Source organism: Giraffa tippelskirchi, chromosome 1 (genome assembly GCF_054371585.1).
Source record: "Giraffa tippelskirchi isolate mGirTip1 chromosome 1, T2T-mGirTip1v1.2.pri, whole genome shotgun sequence".
Classification (NCBI taxonomy): domain Eukaryota; kingdom Metazoa; phylum Chordata; class Mammalia; order Artiodactyla; family Giraffidae; genus Giraffa; species Giraffa tippelskirchi.
The window spans coordinates 53,264,299-53,289,085 of NC_137275.1; the positions used below are offsets into that span (position 1 = coordinate 53,264,299).

Genomic DNA, 24,787 nt, shown 5'->3' on the forward strand with positions numbered 1-24,787 from the left:
CTAGTCAATGAAGCAGAAGTAGATGTTTTTCTGGAATTCTCTTGCTTTTCTGTGATCCAACAGATGTTGCCAATTTGATCTCTGGCTCTTCTGCCTTTTCTAAATTCAGCTTGAACATCTGAAGTTCTCGGTTCTTGTACTGTTGAAGCCTCGCTTGGAGAATGATGTTCTTCATTAGGCAGAAAACTTTAATTTTTTTATCAAATGCACTACATTTTTGCCTTACAAGTTTTGTTTCTGGGGCTTTAAATTCCTTCCCATCTCTACGCCACAAAGATGTTTTCTAAACTATTTATGATATTTAATGAAACCTCATATGCACCATATGAAGATGCATACTGATTTCAGAGATGCTTAACTGTAGAAAACAATGGCCAATGGCAATTATAAAAATTAAGTCTATGGTAAGGCTCATCCCATTTTCAGAAATAATAAATCAGGATTCTTAAAATTGATATCATGTACAATTTTATAGCTTCAACTGTCACAACTGTATCTTTAATCCTTCTGGAGCCCACATATGTATATTGTTAGACAGGAATTCAGTTGGATTTTAATTCATATAGATCCAGTTTCCCAATCTCAGGAGGCAAGATTATAGTATTTTACATTTAAGTATATTTGTGCTTTTAACATAAATACTCTATCAGACTAAAGTAATTCTTCTCTATTCTTAATTATCTGAAATATTTTACCATGATAAGTATTGAATTTTATCACATCTCATTTCTGTATCTAGGAAGTTAATCATAAATTGTTTTCCTTTTTTCTCCCCCTTCTGTTAATGTGGTAAATTATACCCTTGTATTCCTGAAAAATTCACTTAGTTGTGATATATTAATCTTTTTATATACCACTGGATTTATTTTTCTAACATTTTGTTAAGATTTCTGCATATATGGTTCTTAAGAACACAGGACCATGTTTTATGGTCTTTTATGATTTTTATGATTATGTTTTAATCAATTTTTTACAACAAAGATAGTTTGTACAGATCTGTTTCTGCTCTCTTGTCTCTACTAGTCATCACTCTTGCCATATATGACAAACCAACAGCTAATGTCATGCTCAATGGTAAAATCTCGCACTGCCAAAGGCCGGAGTTCAATCAGCAGTCAGGGAACTAAGATCCTACAAGTCAAACATATGTGGCAAAAAATAAAGAAAAAAAGAATAAGACAACACTGCCTACTCTTACCACTCCTACTCAACACATTACTGAAGCCTTAGCCAGAGCAATTACACAAGAAAAAGAAATAAAAGGCAACCAAATCAGAAAGAAGTTAAATTGTCTGTTTGCAGATGATATCATCTTACATATAGAAAATTCTAAAGACTCCAACAAAAACTGTTAGAACTAACAAATAAATTCAGTAAAGTTGTAGGATACAATATCAACATACAAAAAGCAGCTGTGTTTCTCTATACTAACAATGAACTATCTCACCAAAAAATAAAACAACCCCATTTACGGACCTCTCTGGTGGCACAGTAGACAGGAATCTGCCTGCCAATGCAGGGGACATGGGTTCAATTCCTGGTCTGGGAAGCTTCCACATGCTGCAAAGCAACTAAGCCCTGTGCCACACAGCTTCTGAGCCCATGAGCCACAACTACTGAGCCTATGTGCTGCAACTACTGAAGCCCACAGGCCTAGAGCCTGTGCTCTGCAAGAAGAGAGGTCACCAAAATGAGAAGACCACACACCACAATGAAGATTGGGCCCCACTTGTCGCACACAACTAGAGAAAACCCGTACAGAGCAATGAAGACCCCGTGCAACCAAAAAGAACACAAAAACAAATAAACAAAAAATCCATTTACAATAGCATCAGAAACAATAAATACCTAGGAATAAATTTAATCAAGGAAGTGAAAGGTATGTACAATGAAAACTGTATGAGGCTGATGAAAGAAATTGAAGATACAAGTAAGTGGAAAGATTATCTTATGTTCATGGATCAGAAGAGTTAACATTAAAATGTCCACACTATCGGAGAAGGCAATGGCACCCCACTCCAGTACTCTTGCCTGGAAAATCCCACGGACGGGGGAGCCTGGTAGGCTACAGTCCATGGGGTCGCTAAGTGTCGGACACGACTCAGCGACTTCACTTTCACTTTTCCCTTTCATGCACTGGAGAAGGAAATGGCAACCCACTCCAGTATTCTTGCCTGGAGAATCCCAGGGACAGCAGAGCCTGGTGGGCTGCCGTCTATGGGGTCGCACAGAGTCGGACACGACTGAAGCAACTTAGCAGCAGTAGCGGCAGTAGCAGCAACTATCCAAAATCTTCTATAGATTCAATGTAAGTAAGTGTCAGCCACTCAGTTGTGTCCAACTCTCTTCTATCCCATGGACTGTAGCCCACCAGGCTCCTCTGTCCATGGGATTCTCCAGGCAAGAATACTGGAGTGGGCTGCCATTCCCTTCTCCAGGGGATCTTCCCGACCCAGAGATCGAACCCAGGTCTCCCACATTGCGGGCAGATTCTTTACTATCTGAGCTACAGGGAGGAACCAATGTAGATTCAATGTAATCCCCATCAAAATTTCAGTGGAATTGTTCATAGAAACAGAAGAGCCAAAGCTATCTTAAGAAAGAACAAAGCTGGAGACATCACACTTCCTGATTTAAAACAGTAACAAAGCAATAGTAAACATCAGAACAGACACAGATCAATGGAACTGAACAGAGAGCCCAGAAATAAACCCAATGAAACCTGACAAGAATAGTCAAGGGGAAAAGGATACTCTCTTCAATAAATGGTGCTGGAAAAATTAGATATTCACTTGCAAAACAATGAAACTGAACTCCTATCTTACACCAGTCAAATAATTAAATTTAAATCAAGATTACCCAGAGAAGGGCTCCAGAACCTATGAATGGTGTAACTGTATGGTTATACATGGACAAAAGTCATGAATTTGCAGTGTTTAACCTTTTTCCTACAAAGTCATCTTAAAAAAAAAAATCAAGAGAATAAAGTTCAAGTTTACCACCTCCAAAAAGTTACTTATTTCCCCTCTATGCTTTCACAATTTTTTATACACAGCTCCTAACTCTCAGGACATTTACATATTTATATCCCCCTACCCTAGTTTGGGCTTCCCAGGTGGAACTAGTGGTAATGAACCCGTCTGTTAATGCAGGAGACCGAAGAGATGCGGATTCGATCTCAGGGTCGGGAAGATCCCCTGGAGGAGGGCATGGCAACCTACTATAGTATTCTTGCCTGAGGAATGCCATGGACAGAGGAGCCTGGCAAACTACAGTCCATAGGGTCGCAAAGAGTTGGACACGACTGGAGCAACTAAGCATGTACACATGCACCCCAGTTTACTTGGCTTTACATCACCTGTACCAAGTACTGAGCTTGTATACATGGATGGATTAAAGAATGTTTAATTTAAGAAAACACAAATGTCACTATACAAATATATTAACTAAACAGTATCACTAGAAATAACTTACATACTTAATCTAGTTGCCACAACTGAGTTATTAGACCAAAAGTGATCCCATTACCAGTTAAGTCATCAACTCAAAACCCATTCCATCAGCAATGTTGGTTACTATTTGAATATTTAAGTTAAAATACATACAACTGTGAGTTCGTTTGTTATTCCTAGTACATAGTAATCAACAAAGACTTGTTGAAAAAAACTTATAAGAACTAATTTTCACATTATTTGCATTCAATAATCAAAAATGATGTGGCAGAGACTACGCTTCATTCCCTTAATATATTTTTTTCCTCCAAGAGAATGCCCAAATTTTAGCAGAACATATGGTAGTATGAAATAAAGACAACTTCCCAGCCTCTCTTGCAGCTAGATGTGACCACGCGACTGAGTTCTGGCCAGTAAAATATAAGTGGAAGTGTTCTATGGCAGCTTCCACAATTCTTATGCAAAAGATCCCTGGCATTTGCCCATTGCTCCCTTCTTGTCTTTCCTCCAAGAGAATATAGATGTGATGATTAGATCTGTAGCCACCCACATTGCTTTAGGAAAATGAGAGCCCTCCTTGGATCGGCTAGAGTGATGAGCTAAAAGGATCCTAGATCCTCAAAAACTTCATGGAAAAGAGCATGCCCATCAGTCCTGGACTCTCTTTATAGTTCTGAAATTTTAAATGAAGAGAAAAATCAACTTATCTTTGCCATTGGAAAAACCCATAATAGCAGCTTTATCCTCCTGGATAAAGGAGGAAGACATATTTATAAATGACAGACTTTCACAGACATACACTGTGGAGCCACATCTCTCTCAGTTGGGGATAACAGGATATTATCTCTTTTTCTGCAATTATTCTTACTCTTAAGATAGATACAATTGCTCTATACTAGGAGTCAGAGAATCCAGGTTGAAGTCTTACCTCTGCCACTAACTAGGCAGGTCTATCTATCTAAGCTTTTGTAGGACACCTATGTAATAAAATCCCCTTGAGTCTTAAAATATAATGTATATGAAAAGTGTCCCACAATATAAATTACCATACACAAAATAGTTGATGAAATACCTGTAGAGAGAAGCTCTGTCTCATTTGGTATCCCTATTAACAAATGTCCAATAAATACTTGTTGAATAAATATTTTTAAGTCCTTGCTAAATGCATAAATTATTGTTTTGGAGTTTAATATAAAGTTCAAGGTACTTTAATATTAATTAAATTATTACTTGACTCCTTTAGAGACACAATTCTTGATTGTGACATCAGTCAAAAGACATAATGGTATGAAAACATAAAGCTAGCTAACCCATTTATCTGGTTCAAAAGCAGACACCTATTTGCTATAGTAGTAGTAGTTAGTTGCTCAGTGATGTCCAACTCTTTGCGACCCCATGAACTATAGCCCACCAGGCTCCTCTGTCCATGGGATTCTCCAGGCAAGAATACTGGAGTGGATTGCCATTCCCTTCTCCAGACAAACCTCCCAACCCAGGGATCAAACCCAGGTCTCCTGCACTGCAGGCAGATACCTTACCATTCGAACTACAGGAAAGTCCTTTTTTGCGACAGCAAAATAGTTTAAATTAGAATAAAAGTTGTGGTATAAAAATAAAAAAAATTTGACACTTTTCCCTTGAAATTACAAGCTCAGTTCAGTTCAGTAGTATCCAACTCTTCACGACCCCATGGACTGCAGCACGCCAGGCTTCCCTGTCCATCACCAACTTCCAGGGCTTGCTCAAACTCATGTCAATCAAGTCAGTGACGCCATCCAACCATCTTATCCTCTGTCGTTCCTTTCTCCTCCTGCCTTCAATCTTTCCCAGCATCAGGGTCTCTTCCAATGAGTCAGTTCTTCGCATCAGGTGGCCAAAATATTGGAGTTTCAGCTTCAGCATCAGTCCTTCCAATGAAAATTCAGGACTGATTTCCTTTAGGATGGACTGGCTGGATCTCCTTGCAGTCCAAGGGACTCTCAAGAGACTTCTCCAACAACACAGTTCAAAAGCATCGATTCTTCGGTGCTCAGCTTTCTTTCTAGTCCAACTCTCACATCCATACATGACTACTGGAAAAACCATAGCCTTGACTAGACGGACCTTTGTTGGCAAAGTAAAGTCTCTGCTTTTAAATATGCTATCTAGGTTGGTCACAGCTTTTCTTCCAAGGAGCAAGCACCTTTTAATTTCATGGCTGCAGTCACCATCTGCAGTGATTTTGGAGCCCCAAAAAATAAAGTCAGCCACTGTTTCCCCATCTATTTGCCATGAAGTGATAGGACAGGGTGCCATGATCTTAGTTTTTTGAATGCAGAGTTTTAAGCCAGCTTTTTCACTCTCCTCTTTCACCTTCATCAAGAGGCTCTTTATTTCCTCTTAGCTTTCTGCCATAAGGGTGGTGTCATCCTGGAGGAAACTTCTTCGTGTTGAGTATGGGGTGGAGTGGAATGACAGAAGTTCTCTGTCTCATCCTTTTGTCTGTCCTGCTGGTCTTTACTGGTCCCTAAGCATGTATGCTTTTACAAATGAAAGTTAGGAACACTCCTTTGGTTTTTCTTTCTGCTGGTCACATCCTCCCCCTGAAGTAATGGAAGAAAGGCCTAACTGCTTGAATGGAGGGGAGGAGGAGGGAAGCGGAGATTGTGACCATGTGAAATATTAAATATTAAGTTACATATAAAAATGTACTTTAATATTTAAACCACTAACCCCACCACACCAAATGAAGGATATCCTCACACTGAGCAGTGGTTAAAGTATTTTATTAAATTAAGTATGTAATTTGCAAATGGTTTCATAAGAAATTTTAAAAGCAAAGTTATAAAACAGTTTCAATAAAAAAGTACAGAGTTAACAGCAAAATTACATTTTCTTTATAGTACAAATAAAAGGATTTTGTTTCTAATAGACTGACTGAAAATCTTATAATATATTCATTCTCCAACTGACAGTTGCAATATTATATTTTAATGAAAAGTCTCATGGTTAATTCTCAATCATATGTTAATAAATGGGTTCATCATTTGGACCATAAAAGTCATCTGCTCAACTTTAAGGAAAACAGTAAAATTTGTCATCATATAATGTGAAGTTATAAAAAGCTCTTCGGGATGTAGATGTATTCTAGCCTTATTTCTCTAATAAATTTTGCAAAGAGACATTAAGTAACACTGTAAACTTGAATTACATTAAAAAATAAGCACCATTTACATACAATCTACTTAAACTTACTTTACCTTTTAAATGACAAGATTTTTTGGCCACACAAACATTTAAATCTGTTTTCTTTACCATGTAAATAAAAATAAGCAATATTTAACCACAACACAGAAAAATTATCAAACTTCACCTCAATTGTATAATGAAAAAGCAATTGGAAAAACAGCACACATTATTTTTGTGTCTTTTTTATACATTTTGTCATTTTCTTAAATTGAGAGCAGTTAAAACATTGTCAAAGCAATTTCCTGAGTTTCAAAGTTTCCAATTTCCAGCTCAGAAATAACCAATCTTGCTACTATACATGTCTTTTTCCTAAGCATACAAAACACTTGAATTTAAAAAGGACAAAATAAAGGATTGGAAACAATCCAACAGAATTGTTTAGCTTTTCTCTGCAAAATGTGTTATAATACACAAGACACTTTAAAGTGTTAAGTCGGGGTTGCTACTATACAGTATGCCCCACATACTACAAGGCCTTAGAATTGCAGGCAGTACTGAAACACTAATACACTGAAGAAACCTCAACTTCAAACAATAAAGAGATACATGAAGAGCCAATAAGTGTAAGACAAAATACTTCCATTTCTCATGTTTAAGGAAGGAAATGAACAGACTGAAAATACTGTTAAGAGTCCCCTCTGTCCAACCCCACTTTCCCTGTGGTTTCCACATTAGTGCTCATCTTTTCCTGGTAGATACTGGCAAGAGACTATCGAAAGACTATAATTGTTATTAAAATCTTCCAAAATTACAGACCTGTTATACTTTTAAAATATTAATAACTTTGCAAAGAGCCATTCTAGTAAGTCATATATTAGCACAAATATACCAAAACATACACAAAAACTCTGAAAAGCCCCACATTATCTTTAGTTTTGACACATAGGATTTAGAAATGAGTAAAAGAGAAAAATTTGATAATCCTCAAACTCTGTTTACCTTTGGCATACAGGATTTAGAAACAGGCAAAACAAGAAAAGAGCCATTATAAAACTTTCTTTCATAATTACATGTTGCTTAAACTATGCTAGATAGTGGGAGAGAAGACAGTTTGGTACTAAACAACTTTATAAAAACATTTATAATGCTCAAAATTTCTCCATGTATTTATGAATTATGATTAAGAAGAAATGCCCTAGATTTACCAAAATAAAGCATAAAATTAGAGTTGGTACAGTTCAAAACATAGGTTCTTTCATTTGAGTTCTGCCCACAAAATACCTCACCTCTTGTTCTTTTTGACTGCTCCCATATTAATCATAATTATAATAACTAATATTGAACTAAAGTCTAGTTGAAGCACTCAAAAGCGATGTCTTTTTTGAAACTGGGATGAGGAAATACAAAAACACAGAAAATGAGTATGCAGCTGCACACACTCGAATAATTCTAGGTTTTAGTACTGTTATACACATTTCTTAAATCATATCAATTTATACACAGAAAGGTTTTATTTCATTAACTAACAGTTGTAGTTTTATAATTAAAGTTGTTGAAAGGAATTGTTTTATTTTTAATGTATACAACTCTTTTAATGTATACAACCTCACAAAAAAATATGCCAAACTGTTGGCTTTTTTTTTTTTAACAAATTACCACAAACGTAACAATGTGAATAATACTTCAACACCAGTCACTATTTCTAAGTAGCAAACATATATTTTTACAGGAATAAATTCAATGATATGGCTCTTCTTTTACAAGCATGCTTTCATGATATATAAAAACATGTTTCTGAATTTTATTTTCATTAAAATGTCTGTTCTTCTGGGAATTCTTTCAGTAATAGCGCAATCCTAAATCCTATCACCTCTAGTCCAAATAATTTTAAGCTTATCAAAAATCAGTACAGCTGTTTGCTAAAACTAGGTATGTTGAAAATACCCTTCATATCCAAAGTCAGATTTATTTAAGCCAGCATCTTATATTGGAAAATTATACTTCATCACAGTAAACTTGTGTAAAGGAAGTTATAACTGACAAGTATACTAATAGGGCTTTTTAAGCTGACCAAGAAAAAAGAAGTCAGTGAAAGTTTCCTTTCAGAAAGTTGGTTCTCTTTAAAAATAAAGGTAAAAAACTTTTAAATTGTAAGAACTTCTTTTACGATTATATCAAAAATGTTTTCTATATCTGTTTTAAGTTAATAGGATTTTGACGTACTCTAGTTTAGAAATTACACGCCTCAAATACAAAATATAGCTCTTTAGTACTGTCTTTAATATCACTTACACAGGCAGTGCTATAAGACTAGGAGCAGTTCTAGAAGACAGCAGCGCTCCTTCTTTGAAAACTTGTCTGCCTATGGAAGGTATAAAACTGCAACATAATCTCAGACCCCAACTTCACTTCTAGGAAATGTACACACCCAGAAAGAAGGAACAAAAGGTAAGCGATCACAACCATATACAAAGCTGAAGTGCAACAGAGTGTCTTCCTTCCTGTAGAATATGGCAAAATGATTTTTTGTATTGTTTTGAAATCAAAAAGCACTCAAAGGTTTCTGTTACATCTCCTTTCTTTCAGTACTACTACTACTACTAGATCTCAAAGCACTTTAAAGACTTCTCATAGAAGTCTTTAAGACTTTACGAAACATCAAACAACAATTAATATAAAGGTAACATTTTCTGTCTGAGAAAGTATCAGAGCATTTCAATCTTTAAAACCACAGCTGATAATTTTCTTAGACATCTGGTAATCAATAAAAATTCTCTTTAACATCTTTAATAGATAATATATTTTGCATTTGAATCAGTAAAAATTAAACTTCTCTTGAATTTTGAAAACCATGTTTTTCTGTTTATAACTGGACATCACTACTAATAAAACATACATTTACATAAAATTGACTAAAGCACTGCAAATATAACTAATTTTAAGCTACAAACCTTCACACTTTTTAGTCAAGATGTTTATTTTACTTTAGCATGACTTTCAAGCACCCTGGTTTAATTTCAGAGAACCTGCAAAAATGAAAAAAGAGTTAAAGATAAAAATTTCAAATTATTAAGAAATATATCTTGTAACCAATTCTAAGTGCCTATGCTAAACATAATATTCACTATCAAAGCAATCTGCTTTAGGTTAAATCAAGGACTAAATAATATCTATGCTTGTGTTCTTTTTAATCTACTGTCAAAATAAATACATGACTAAGGCTGGGGATTACTCCTAACAGCAGTTATTACAATTTTAGATTTTTAAAAAATTCTCAAGCCTGATTTTGACGTTAATGAATAACAGTAAGCTGTATGAAGGACATGATGATGTCTGAATTACATTCTCTCTCTGCATTATAACAGTACCAAGAAAAAATTTCCATAGCTAAGTCTGATTTACCAGAACATGAAACTCCCTCAGTATGAAATTTAAAGAAATACCACCAGTCTCTAAACCAGATGATTAATTCCAGTATGATAATGTTCTAGCCTATTTCTTTTGTAAAAGTAACCCTAAAATGTCATCTGTTTTCATGCTCAGAATTAATGCTACCACTTTCTATAACATACTCAACATTTTATTATATCACATAAACAAAACAGGCTGCAATAACTGAAACTAGAAGTAAGGGAAGGAGGGTACTGGGATTCCTCAGGGAATTTATCCATCAACAAATCTTTCTTCCTGGACTTTTCTTGCCACTGGCTGCTACTGAACAATAATCACTTAATGAAAAAGGACATTTCATATTTGCCAGCTAAGACCAACAGCGGTACTTAATTTATGAAGACATATTCATAAGTGACTAGAGATTTCCACTAAAGTTTAAATACATACAAATTATAACCACATTTTAGCAGGAGCTCCAAATTCTTCCAAAATCCACAAACATGTACTTCTTTTCAAAAGAATTAAACAATAACCTTAGGGTGGGAGGAGAAGGGGACGACAGAGGATGAGATGGTTGGATGGCATCACCGACTCAATGGACATGAGTTTGAGTAAACTCCGGGAATTGGTGATGGACAGGGAGGCCTGGCGTGCTGCAGTCCATGGGGTCGCAAAGAGTAGGACACGACTGAGCGACTGAACTGATTCAGTTTTCAGCCTGTTTTAAGCTCTACACAAAGCCACGTTGCTAAGCGACTGAACTGAACTGAACTGATGATATGTATAATCTAACTATCTTGAATAATATAAGAAAAAAAAGAATATACTTATTTTCTTTTAAATTTTAAATTTATGATAGAAATAGTTTTTTCAAATGACTACTTCAACAACAAACAATTTTTCTTTCATTTCTGGCTTACTAGACACCATAAATCCAGAAGGGATGTTACATATCATAATTTAATCATGAATTTGTGGCTAAAATCAGATGGTTAAATTTAGTAAACTATCTTAACAAATTGTTCTGAGTATACTATTAGTGTTTACTATCTGCATATGCGCAACTGTCATTATCGATAACAGAAATCTATACTCACCTAAAGTTATGGCTTGTGAGGTATTTAATGACGGCTGGTTTGATGCGAGCAACTCCTCCCTGGCTGTGGTTTCCTCTCCCCGTTATCACAGAGAGACAGGGCTTACCACCATTCTGCTTAAATTCTGTTACAACAGGAATTGAAACAGTTAAAATTTATTTATCTTACATTCTCAACAGAAAACAAACCTTTACTCAAACACATATGAAATTGTTTTCATGAGGATTTAAAGATTCATTTCTTCAAAAAGTCCTACACTGATGTTTTTAAATGTATGTTTCATCTACACTTTTAAGTATGAAAGCTTCATAGTAACTGATCCACCTAAAGACTTGAGTGGAACTTCTCCTGTGAGGAGAGAGATATGCATGAGCTACCAGAATTTCTCTCTGAAATAATGATGACAACAATAATATTAATGATATTGAACAATTATTACACACATGGAGTCAGGCATCACTTTAAGTGACTTACATTTATTAACTAAGAATCTTTACAACAATTCTACTAAATACTCCGAAGCCAGACAGCTCTGATCTTTATTATAAGCAGCTCTGCCACTAAATGACTGTGTATTGGGACCATGGACAAGTTTCTTAGCCTATCTGTGCCTATTTTCTTGTCAGTAAAATGGGGTATGAGGCAACTGCTTTATAGGCTATCACCCTCAGGAATAGCCATTACCAAACCCACTAATTACAGCATGGACTGCAGTCTTACTGTTAAAGATAATCAATTATTAACTTAAGAAAGTCTTCCAAACAGATGATTTTAAAATATCGAATGAACCTGAGCCTCTTAAAAGACCATAGCTCCTGCTTTGGAAATGAGCCTGTGAAAATCAAGTATATAAATCTGAAAGTAACAGCTACAATAAAATAGCAACAACAAAAAACCTGTTTATAATAAGAATTGATTTAACAATTCAGTAGATATTTGCTCCTCAGTTTTAAATAGCACAAGTTATGACCTTTAGCATAAAATACATATACTCATAAATATTCCATACTCTGTTCATTAAGTTGCCATAAGACTCTAGCAGATCCACAAACATTGTTTTACAAGTCTCATATCTCCAAGGCAATATTTAGTCTGGAATTAAAGTGGACATGTTGTTCTTGTATTTATAATTCCTGTTTAAACTCATTTAGAGCATTTCTCGGAGAAGGGAATGGCAACCCACTCCAGTACTCATGACTGGAAAATCCCATGGACGGAGGAGCCTGGTAGGCTGCAGTCCATGGGGTCGCTAAGAGTCGGATACGACTGAGCGACTTCACTTTTACTTTTCACTTTCATGCATTGGAGAAGGAAATGGCAACCCATTCCAGTATTCTTGCCTGGAGAATCCCAGGGACGGGGGAGCCTGGTGGGCTGCCGTCTATGGGGTCGCACAGAGTCGGATACAGCTGAAGCGACTTAGCAGCAGCAGCAGCAAAGCATTTCTCAGATTTCTTATCATTTCAACTGTAAATATTTCAGTACTTATTTTAAAAGATAAAGACTCTCTAAAAAAACATAACCACAATGTCACAATCATATCTTACAAAGTTAAAAATAGTTCCTTAATGTTTCTAAAAATGGCTAAAAATTTCCCCCAATAGTCTCAAAAACATATTTTTACTGTGATTTGTTTGAATCAGGGTTGAAACATGTCCACACATTGTAGTTGGTTGATATATTTCATAGGGCATCCCTGGTGGCTCAGACAGTAGAGAATCTGCCTGCAATGCAGGAGACCAGGATTTGATCCCTGGGTATTTGGTTGATAGACCTCTTAACTTTTAAAAGGTTCTCCTTCCCCCTGTGTGATGGGGTTTTTCAATTTGTTGGAAAAATGAGATCATTTATCCTAAATATTTACAGTCCGGATTTTGTTTCCCCATGGTGTCATCTAACATGTTCCTCTATTCCCTACAAATCTGAACAAAGCAGTAGTCAGATCTAAAGGCTTTACCTGCTTCTGGTTATTTGGGGGCAAAAAGCTTCATGGGTAGTTGTGGTATATATATTTCAATCAGAAGACACAAAGGGTTAGATTTTTGTATATAATTCATCCCTAATTTTGACCATCATCTTTCACGACTAAAAACAATGTGGGACAGAGCCACAGATTGTTCCCCTGGACACGTTTCTGTTCGAAAATACTACCATCTGGTGGTGACCAACCATAACAACAGGTCACCACAGGTAGCGTGCACAAGATGGGCTTTGGCTTCCAGAGAGGGTTTGTATACTGGGTCTGCCCAAGTATCACCTTAAACAAGTTATTTAACTCTTTTATTCTCATAATTTTTTCTACTGAAATAAAATTCACCTAACATAAAATTCACGATTTTAAAATATACAATTCAGTGCATTTTAGTACATTACAATGTTGTGCAACCATCAACATGATCTAATTCCAGAACATTCCATCATCTCAAAAAGAAATTCTGTGCCAGTTAGTAGTCAGTCTCCATCCCTGGCTTTCCAGTCTCAGAAAACAATAATGAACTTTCTGTTTCTATGGATCCTATTATAGACAATTTATATAAATGGAAATCATATAATATGTGGCCCTTTGTATCTGGCTTCTTTCACACTGCATAATCCTTACAAGGTTCATCTGTGTTGCAGCATATGTCAGCATTTCATTCTTTTTTATGGCTTAATTATATTCCACTGTATCGATATACCACATTTTGTCCATTCACCAGTGGATAGACATCTGGGTTGTTTCCACCTTTTAGCTATTATGAACATACATAAGTTTCTGTGTGGATGAATTGTTTTCAATTCTCTTGTGTACAAGCTTGGGACCAGAACTGCTGGGTCATATGATAACTTTATGCTTAACCTTTCAAGGAATGTCAACCTTTTCCACAGGTTGCACCATTTAACATTGCCACCAGCAATATATGAGGGTTCCAATTCTCTGCATCCTTAATAACACTTATTATTTTCCATTTTATTAAACTTACTAAGTCATCAGTTTCCTTATCTATAAAATGAGAGGAATACCTACTCTTTATTCAGTCACTTATTCAAAAGGTTTTTGAAGTGTTGAATGGAAGGCAGAATATACAATAATGATTCAATAATCATCTTTGACTCAATTTTTGGCCAAAAAGATGGACATTTAATAATCAATTATAGGGACTTCCCTTGTGGTTCAGTGGTTAGGAATCCACCTGCCAGTGCAAAGGGACATGGGTTTGATTCCCAGTCAAGAAAGATCCCACATGCCATGGAGTAACTAAGCCCGTGCATCACAACTACTAAAGCCTGCACACCTACAGCCTGTGCTCCACAAGAAGAGAAGACAATGAGAAGCCTGCACACCACAATGAAAAGCAGCCCCCACTCGCCGCAACTAGAGAAAGCTCGCATGCAGCTATGAAGACTCAGCACAGCCCCCATGCAAAAAGTCAACTATATAAGAAGCTTTTTATAAATACTGTGATACACGGGAGTACTAGCAGAAGTTTTTAATAGGCAGTGGTCATGTATGGATGTGACAGTTAGATGGTGAAGAAAGCTGAGCGCTGAAGAATTGATGCTTTTGAACTGTGGTGTTGGAGAAGACTCTTGAGAGTCCCTTGGACTGCAAGGAGATCCAACCAGTCCATCCTAAAGGAGATCAATTCTGGGTGTTCATTGGAAGGACTGATGATGAAGCTGAAACTCCAATACTTTGGCCACCTCATGCGAAGAGTTGACTCATTGGAAAAGACCCTAATGCTGGGTAGGATTGGGGGCAGGAGGAGAAGGGGACGACAGAGGATGAGATGGTTGGATGGCATCACTGACTCGAAGGACATGGGTTTGGGTAGACTCCGGGAGTTGGTGATGGACAGGGAGGCCTGGCGTGCTGCAATTCATGGGGTCACAAAGAGTCGGACACGACTGAGTGACTGAACTGAACTGAATTTAGTCTGAAAGTCAAAAGCAGTAACATAGATAAACATAAAGAAATGGAAGGGAAGCAAAACACAAGACAAGGATGAAGACGCAGGGCAGGAACAACTACGTAGGGATGTGGGGATTTATGCTAAATGAAACATGGCAACCTTATCACAGTGCTAATTATGTAACTAGTCATTCACTACCATCTATTCTACTAGATGGCAAACTCCATAAAGACAGGAATTGTGTGTCTTTTTCACTGCTTTATCTCTGACGTCGAGAATATAGAAGATCATCAAGTTTTTATTGAGTAAATGATTTATTCATCCTCCAGAGACAAAATATTTCCTTATAATACTTCTATATAGGAATTTTTCTTTTCTCCAGATTAAATAATGTATTTAAGCTGCTCTTAAATTTTCTCTTCTAATCTTCGTTGCTGTTTTCTAGATTTTCTCCAAGATTTTCAAAATTATATTTAAAAAACAAGTGGGGGAGGTAAGTCCTCTACTCTATCAAAGAATGTCTGCTAATAAACACAGAAGGAATACAAATTATAAAACACCATTATGGAACCACCAATAAAATAACTGATTCATACAAGGATCATAAATGGATGCTAAAATCGTAAGACAAAATGAGAACAGCTGTATGAAAACAGTTATTCACACAGTCACAAAGAATCAATCATCAAAATTTATTAACTGATTAAAAAGGGAGAAAATGTACATTTACAAAGCAAAATCTGATATGATAAGAGTTCCATATCTCAGTTAAGAAATCAAACTTAACACCACCAATAAGGGAAAACTAACCATATATGTCTTCTAATGAGTTCACCAAGGATGACCTAACATCACCTATGCAGCATTTTTGCCCAGAAAATTTTAAACTGAATCTAGCCGTGAAGAAACAATCAGACAAATTAAAATTGTACGACAATCTACCAAACGACTGACTTGGAATCTTCAAAAATGTCAATGACATGGAAAACAAAAATTAGACAAAGGAACTACTTTATATTACAGGAGGCTACTGACTTGGGACCATCAGCTGGAACATGTGATGCATGACTGGATCCTGGATTGGGGGTAGAAAATGGCCCAGCTACATAAGACCTTTCCATACAACTGGAAAACACTAAGTATGGCCTGTATATTAGACAACACTTTGTTAACAATGTTAAATGCCTTAAAAGTAATAATGTATTGTGATTATGTAGGAAAATGAATTTGTCCTCAAGTGATAAACATGCTGAGGTGTTCAAAAGCAAAGCACCACAATGTTTAAAACTTATTCTCAAATGGTTCAGCAGAAAGTAATTTGAGAGAGAGAAACAAATGTGGCCAAATGTTGATGACTGATCAGTCTACAATTCATTCAACTTCTCTGTGGGTTTAAAATTTTTCAATACAAAAAGCTAGGAAAAAAAAGATAGTGATAAGAGTAGACATGTATGTTGATAATGCAAAATAAAAATGCCCATCAATAGAGAGATGGGCACATTATGACATGGTCACATAATACTATACAGCAGTTATAATTAAAAAAAAGAAAACAATCCATTAAGATGAGTAGATCTTCAAAACTGGATTGGGTGAAAATAAGGAATCTGGCTGATACACAGTGTGACACCATATATGTTAATTTTTTAAAACTCACAAAAGGAATACTATAGATAGACTGATGATGAATGCAAACTGAAGGGTGTTGATTTCCACCAGGAAGGGAAGAGAAAAATAAAAATAAAAAAGCACATACAGTAAAATGTTACCACTTGTTACTTTATACTCATGGGTACAGAGGTGTTCTTATTTTACTCTGCAACCTTTTCAACATGGTTTGCATGATAAAAAGATGAATTCTCAACCTTTTATATCAATTATATTTAATCAAGTATTTAATAATACAACTTATATGTGTTGAATTGATAAACTTATATAATGTATAGTATACAACTTTCTAAAATATATATATAAACTAATTAACCAGAACACAGCTATCAATGACAGAGCAGTACAATGGAACCACAAGGAATAACTGAGGCATGGATTTTATGTCTCCACAATAAAATGAAAGATAAAAAGAAAGTCAAGTTGAGAACTCAAAATATCCCAGCAGTGGTAAAAGGAGATGATTCCCCAGTATTTGTCTGGGTACTACAAAGATTGAATTTTCCTAAGTGCTACCATCTGGTGATGAAAAGGAAACAAGATAATAAACCAACAAGATACTTTAATGTATATAAAGTACATGATACGATTTTAAGAGGCAGGCAGTAGCTTTCTTATTGACCTGCAAAGACTAAATACAAGCAGGAAGGGAGAAGGGCACACCATTACAATGCAAACACTCAGAAATCCTGAATTTATGATAATTCTATAAAAATCTTATCACCTTATTTACTTCTGTATTTTATTAAATACCTGTTGAGCAACTGACATCTAATAAGTATCTAACAGCTCCAGTAAATGTCTACGAACAAAGATGTGTAATATTCCTGAAAGGTCCAGTGAATTCTCAGATTATATCATGCCCTCCCTTTGAGGCCCAAAAGTTGGTTTGATATATATACATGCCCAGTAAAACAAAGGAATACAAACATGACTGAAGCAGGAAAATAAAAATGTTAATGGCCAAGGCAGTTAGAATTCTTTCCTAAGGTTTTCTTGAAGAATGAGTCTAATACAAACATCTATCAGTGTGGCACACATATCCTTAGCCTGCACATTCAGACTCCCTTGAATTTGCAAGTTATATCAATATAAACAAAGATACACTTCCTATTGAAAATATGTCACGACTACAGTCCTACCTTCAGTTTTCTGCTGTAAAACTGTTGTCAAATGTTCTATAGCCTCATCCACATGCAGCCCATGGAGGTCTAGAACATTCTGTGGCAGTAGGGAGGCATTGACTTTCTCAAATATCTCCACGGCAGCAAGGTGATTAGCTTCTTTCATCTTCTGCTCATGGAGACCACCCTTTAAATATAAACATATCACTAGTGTTCACTTTTCCTATCTGCTACTTAGTAGGCAATGAGAAAACAAATAGTGCCCCCAGTAAAAAGAAGAACAAAAAAATGGAAAAATTGATCTAAAATTTTTAATGCAATGGGCTAATATGCAAAAATGCACCAAAAATTTAGGTGGATTTCAGTGAACTAATAACATAGTTCTTAAACTACTGGATCATCATTTCTAACACACTCTCTGATCCAAAATTCATAGAAGAGGGACACAAATAAACAACATCCATCTCAAGAAGGAATCCAGTGGTTTACCTTTTGATAATCCTGAGTCTCAACCCCTCTTAACAACTTGGGAGTTACCCCTGAAGCCATCCCTTAAGGTCTGCTATTGTTGCTCACTAGGTAATACCAGTTTGATACTTTTTCTGCTCAGTCATAAAAAAGAAAGCTACGTGGAACCACAAGAAAACAAAAAGTCAATCAATCAGGTTTCTTTTAATAATATGCCTGAAGTGACAGAGCACATGCATGCCCAATGAGCCTAGGTGTAAATTCTATTTCTCTGAAAGGTATTAACGTAACTTTCTTTTTCTGACTATGAAAAGTGATACCTAACTAAAAACTCAAGCATGATAGAAAACACAAGTCATCTGTAATCCCATCTAGGAAGGTCAATACTAACATTCCACTGTGTTTCCTCCAGAAAACTTGTAACTGTTTAGAAGTAGTACTGAATGAGAGAGCCAACCTAAAAGAGATTAGGGACTGCTGGAATTCTCAGACCATACAGTTCTTATGGAACAGGCTACTTTACATCACTTACAGAATAAAATCTACATTCCCCAGAATAACTTCATCTAGTCACAGTATGAGTATTATCTCCTTCAAGATTATTCAGACATCATAAATGACAAAGAAAAAAAGAACTGGCTTTCCTCTTTACCTGCTGGGCATAAAATGTGGCAACGTTTTTCTTCCCCATCCGATAAGCTTCTTTTGCCTTGCTGTAGCATTCCATCCTCTTCTGCTGGTGCAGGAAAGCCTCTGCCCTGTAGTCATCATACTCTGGGTACTCAAAGTCCTGGAAAGATGGTTCACTTGGTATATCTTCAGTCTCTTTCAATTTCTTTGCCTGTAAGGTGTTACACAATAAGTACAACCCAAAGAAAAGGAGAACACACAAACTTTACCTTCAAAATCTGTACGTGAAAACTGGTCTCTACTAATTTTTATCTTTCTTCTTAAAAAAACAGACAGTATTTCCCTACTGTCTTCCTAGTAAGTCATGCACTTGTCAACCATCATTAACTTTTTCATACCATAAGGGTACTCCATTTGTAACCACTCTTATCTAAGGAGATGTTAAAAAGTTCTCTAAAACTATGGAAATAAAAAAATCAAGCCAAAAGAGAGAATATAAAATATTCAAAGAATAACATTCATTTATCTAATGCAATATTTTCCAAGTTTTAGTTTGCAAATCCATTCATACAGTCAGTCCAATCACTGAAGGAAGTAATGGCATATTTCAATTTATATTTTTAAAAAACCAACCAATGAAACAATTGAATAATATTCTTTTGAAAACAGAAGAGCATATGGAGTGACCATGCCTGATAGTAGGTAAAAATCATAAAGAGGTTTATAGGGCCAGTTTTCAATCAATTCAACCAACTAGCCACTATGGTAGTGTTGACTTTTTGAGCTTTCTGAAATATAATCAAGTAGCTGTTACCCATATGGACACTTAAAGAAACTAAACTAAATAACTCTAATTTAAAACATGAGATCATGAAAATAATTATGCAAATTAGCCTCAACATTAAATCAAATGGAAAAGAATAACATAAATGTATCACCACATTCCTAACTCATTACTAGAGTCAAAAATCTGTAAATATGTTTTTATTTTTGCAACCAATACCCACAACTCTCCCTTACCTAAGAATATTCATAGGCCCTACATCCTTATGTCATGCTCACTAATAATCATACTACTGTTTAACTATTTCATATTAATGTTTAAATAGTCTTTGAGTATACAGCTTGCATACCAGATAAAACCAAAGATTTTGCAGGGAAGGGATTAAAAAAAACACTTTTTATGACCTTTGAAAAGCCACAGTGCCTAATACTACAAACATAAATATTTCATAGTCTTAAAGTCTCTATTGGTATTCATACTAAAAAATGCAAATCACATTTGGTTCTCTGGGAAGAGACCCTTCATTTCTTATTTTTGAAAAAGAAAAAAAAACAGGGAATTCCCAGGCTGTCCAATAGTTAAGACTCTGTGCCTTCACTGCCTAGGCCTGGGTTCAATCCTTGTTCGTGGAACTAACATCCCACAAGCCACGTGGCAAGGCCCAAAAAAAGAAAGGGAAAAAAAAGTATATAATGAGAGCTACTCTCATTTTAAAATAAAACCAAAATTTATTTTTATATTCCTTTCACAGTGATACGGTTTACTGTAACTTCATTAACTAGGGCCAAGTGAAACACGTTTCCTAAGAATTCACATAATTAGTGTCACTTTGGCCACCTGATGCAAAGAGCTGACTCACTGGAAAAGACCCTGATGCTGGGAAAAGATTGAGGGTGGGAGGAGAAGGGGACGACAGAGGATGACATGGTTGGATGGCATCACCGACTCAAGGGACATGAGTTTGGGTGGACTCTGGGAGTTGGTGATGGACAGGGAGGCCTGGCGTGCTGCGGTTCGTGGAGTCTCAAAGAGTCGGACATGACTGAGCGACTGAACTGACTGACTGATTCTCTTGAAAGCATGATGTACCGTAATATTAAAACCATTTCCAAAGGTAACAAACTTGCAAATTTCATTAACAACTAAAGGGAAAAGGTACTAGTATTAACAAAACACAGTTTTAAATAAATGTTAGTTTCTTGAACAAAACAGGGAAACCAAAATGTTACTGGTATCATGATACTCTGTTTCAGCATCTCTGGTCCTTTAAGGTCCTGGGATATCAAAGACAGACTATTCTGCTCACAAATCTTAACAATATTTTTATCAGTGTTGTGACATCTCCCTACATTTTTTTGAGAAATACTAAGTATAACTTACCTCCAGTACAACTTATTCAAATTTATGTTTTGGCCAACGTGTACACAACTCACAAACTCTCCTTTCTTGATTCCAACATCTTCTAACCATCTCCCACTTTCAGCAAGCACACTTCCCAATCACTTCCTCTACTGCCATAATGACCAAGAGTGCCTTGCTCTTATTATCAGGAGAAAAAGTAATCTTTATTCCCAGTCTGGCACTGAAGGTCTCGCCATCATCTTGTACTCTTTGAATCTTGTAACATACTACACCTATCCATGATGAACACAGGCAACAGTGGTACCATACTCTTCCTGCTCTGTGTACACACTAATAGATAACACACTACACCTATCCATGATGAACACAGGGATCAGTGGTACCACATACTTCCTGCTCTGAGTACACACTAACAGATAACATACTACACCTATCCATGATGAACACAGGCATCAGTGGTACCACATACTTCCTGCTTTGTGTACACACTAACAGATCACATGAACACCAAAATTACCCAAGTCCTATCAGCTAAATTCTGGTGAAGTAATCAAAGAAAAAAGGAGCACACAAGTTTATCCATGAGTGGTCTTATTAACAAGCAAAGCAGGATGACTGAGGACTGTTTAAAAAAAAATCTAAAACTAATACAAGATTAATATATAAAATCAACTGTATTTCTATTTACAGTGGACAATCCAAAAATAAAGAAAACAATTTCATTTACAATGGCATCAAAAAAATAAAATACCTAGAAATAAATTTAACAAAAGTCATGAATAACTTATATTCAAAACTACAACACAATGTTGAATGAACTTAAGAGGAAGTAAATAAATTGAAAGGTACTTTCACATTTACAAATTGGAAGAGAGTATTGTTAAGATGGCAATACACCTCAAATTGATCTGCAGACTCAATACAATCCCCATGAAAATTCCAACTGGCTTCTTTGCAGAAACTGACAAGCTGATCCTAAAAGTCACACAGAAATGCAAGGGGACCAGAATAGCCAAAATAATCTTGGGGGAAAAAAAGAACATAGTTTAAAATTCACATTTCTCAATCTCAAAACTTACTACAAAGTTACAGCAGTCAAGACTATGGTACGGGCATAATGACAGACATACAGAACAATGGAATGAAATTGAGAGTCTAGTAAAAAATTTACAGTCAATTCATTTCCAACTAGGGTGCTAAGAAAATCCAATGTGGGAAAAATAATCTTTGCAACAAGTGGTATTGTGATAACTGAATATCCATATGCAAAAGAATAAACCTGAACCCCTATCTCACACCATATACAAAGATCTAAATGTAAGCACTAAAACTATAAAACTCTTGAAAGAAAAGAAAACTTGTGTGTAAGTTTGGTGACCTTGGATTAGGCAACAGTTTCTTAGGTATGACACCAAAAGTACATCCAACAAAAGAAAAAAGTGAATTGCACGTGATCAATTTTTAAACATTTGTGCTTCAAAGGACATTAGCAAAAAAGTGAAAAGACAACCCTTGGAATGGGAAAAAGTCTGCAAGTCATATGTCTGAAAAGGGATTTGCACGTAGACTACATAAAAACTCATAAGACTAAAGAAATTTTTTTTTAATTGTAATGGGCTATGGATACTAATAGACATCTCTTCAAAGAAGATATAATACAAATGGCCAATAAGCACATCAAAAGATGCTCAACATCATCAGCCATCAGGGAAATGCAAATCAAAATCACAATGAGATGCCACTTCTGTATTAACTATGTCTTTTACTTCTTATGTTCTAATGCTTTGACATGAGGCCTTGCTAATCCCTAGAGACAAAGCCCCCACCTTGGGGTTAGCTAATTCCTAGAGATTGGAAACAATTCACTTGCTGGCACACTTTATACATGCAAACCATCCAACCTAGAACCCATACCCACAACCACTTCCTTTACGGGCTCTCACTCTCTGGCCACCATTCACATACCCTAATCACTGAAGCCAGGTACCAGAAAACTAGGAACAGTTCCTATGCCCCAGAGCCTGCTGAAATTATTCAAACTAGCCAATCCTAAACCTACTTATTACCCTGCTTTGCCAAGTCTTTCCCATAGAAACCACAAAAAAAGGCTCTTGTGCACATTTCCCCCTTCTCTCTTTGTCTCCTTGACCCTGGTGCTTCCTCATAGGGCTTTGGGTGGTAGGCCATACCTCCTGCTTCTGTAACTATAATAAACTTCTTCCTTCATGTCATTTCCATGCCTGGTGTCTTACCATATCTGATTAAAACAAATCCCAGGTATCCGTCAAACAACTTAACATCTACTCAGATGGCTTTAATCAAAAAGACAAGATGATAACAAAGTGTCATAGAGGATGCGGAGAAATTCTAACCCTCATACACTGCTGATGGAAATGTAAAAGAATGTAACCATTTGGGGAAAATGCTTGGCAGTTCCTCAAATGGCTAAACATTTCTGGGCTTCCCAGGTGGCTCTGCCTGCAATCCGGGAGACCCAGGCCAGGTCTGACATAGTTATACTCTAAGACCCATCATATTGCATTCCATAGTTATTCAATTAAACCTCATACGTTTCATGTGTAGTCTACACAAGAAAAGTTACAGAAATTCAAATGTTCGTCATGTACAAAGACACTGAAGAAAAAATATAATCAGCTATAAATTCATTATTTGAGCAGATTATTATTAGCCAAATATGCATTGGTTAAATTTCCAGTCTACAAAAAATGGTGAGAAATAAACATTAATCTAACAAATCAATTATATTTCATACATAACTATTATTTACCATTATTGTAAAAAACTAAGAAGCTCTATACCTTTTTCTCCTTAGACTTCTGTGCAGTATGAGAAGTGATATTTTCGTTTTGGTGAACAAATTCTTGTGCTACCACTGTTTTTACAGGGTCTCCTTCAAGAACACAATTTAGAAATTGCACTGTGTGCTCTAATGAATAGCTGTAGAGAGTTGAAGTACAAATATGAGGTCAATGAATGAAATAAAAGTTATGTGGAAACATTAACAAAAGCAATCTTGAAAACATCTTAGAAGAATATGAAAAATTGGCTCACTTCTTAGTTTTAAACATCAAAATTAAATGCTCATTGTGCATCTCAAGACTGAAGAATGAACAGAAAGTGTAGAGGCTCTCAAAAATTAATTTTTTAAATGAATACCCAAAAGTAACATATTAATAATTAATTCATTTTCTTATCTTTTATTCCAGATAGATTTTCCACAACTCCTTCTTTCATCTTATCACCCATATTTAGTCCCCTTGTTGAATTCACACGTTTCAGTTTACTTCATACATCAAAAACAGACAATGGATCTTTACGCTGACATTGTATTCTGTCAAATTTCACATTTTACTTAAACCATGGGGTTCCAGTCAAAGAAATTCTAAGCAGAGATATAGAAAGGAAAAAGTAAAAAACTATCCTACCTCCCACCACTACATTATTTAGGCATATTTTCATGGTGATACTTCATTATGTGAATATGAAATTCAAAAGCCTGAAACACTCATGTTCCTATAACAAAAGAAACTCATTCCAAAGCAAATTATAAATGATTTTATAATTATTGTTTTTTATGGCTCTGATCTCTTCCAAAAGCTAGATAGTGAAGATCTGACCACAAAGGACTATTTTTGAAATGCAATACTTATGCAAAATACTGTGATATTTTGCTATTCTTCAATTTATTAAAGCAACTCCTGCAGGGGAATCATTTGGGACTACCAAT

The 24,787-nt window shown here is 35.8% G+C and overlaps 1 protein-coding gene across 3 annotated transcripts in view; it reads right to left on the reverse strand.

Annotated features, from left to right (window-relative positions):
• Positions 1–6,201: 6,201 nt before the first annotated feature.
• N4BP2 (NEDD4 binding protein 2) overlaps positions 6,202–24,787 on the reverse strand; it is a 52,917-nt gene continuing 34,331 nt past the window's right edge. For 2 of the 3 annotated variants that reach the window (XR_014082503.1, XM_081591988.1), the window contains exons 12-16: positions 23,859–23,997; positions 18,916–19,104; positions 17,814–17,982; positions 11,111–11,234; positions 6,202–9,646 (exon numbers count right to left, since the gene is read on the reverse strand). Coding sequence is in view for 1 of the 3 variants with exons in the window: in XM_081591988.1 (XP_081448114.1) it covers positions 9,601–9,646; positions 11,111–11,234; positions 17,814–17,982; positions 18,916–19,104; positions 23,859–23,997 (667 nt within the window). In the remaining 2 variants the exon portion in view is untranslated. Of the gene's footprint in view, positions 9,647–11,110; positions 11,235–17,813; positions 17,983–18,915; positions 19,105–23,858; positions 24,443–24,787 lie in introns of all 3 variants that reach the window. The other variant, XR_014082501.1, reaches the window with a different exon arrangement.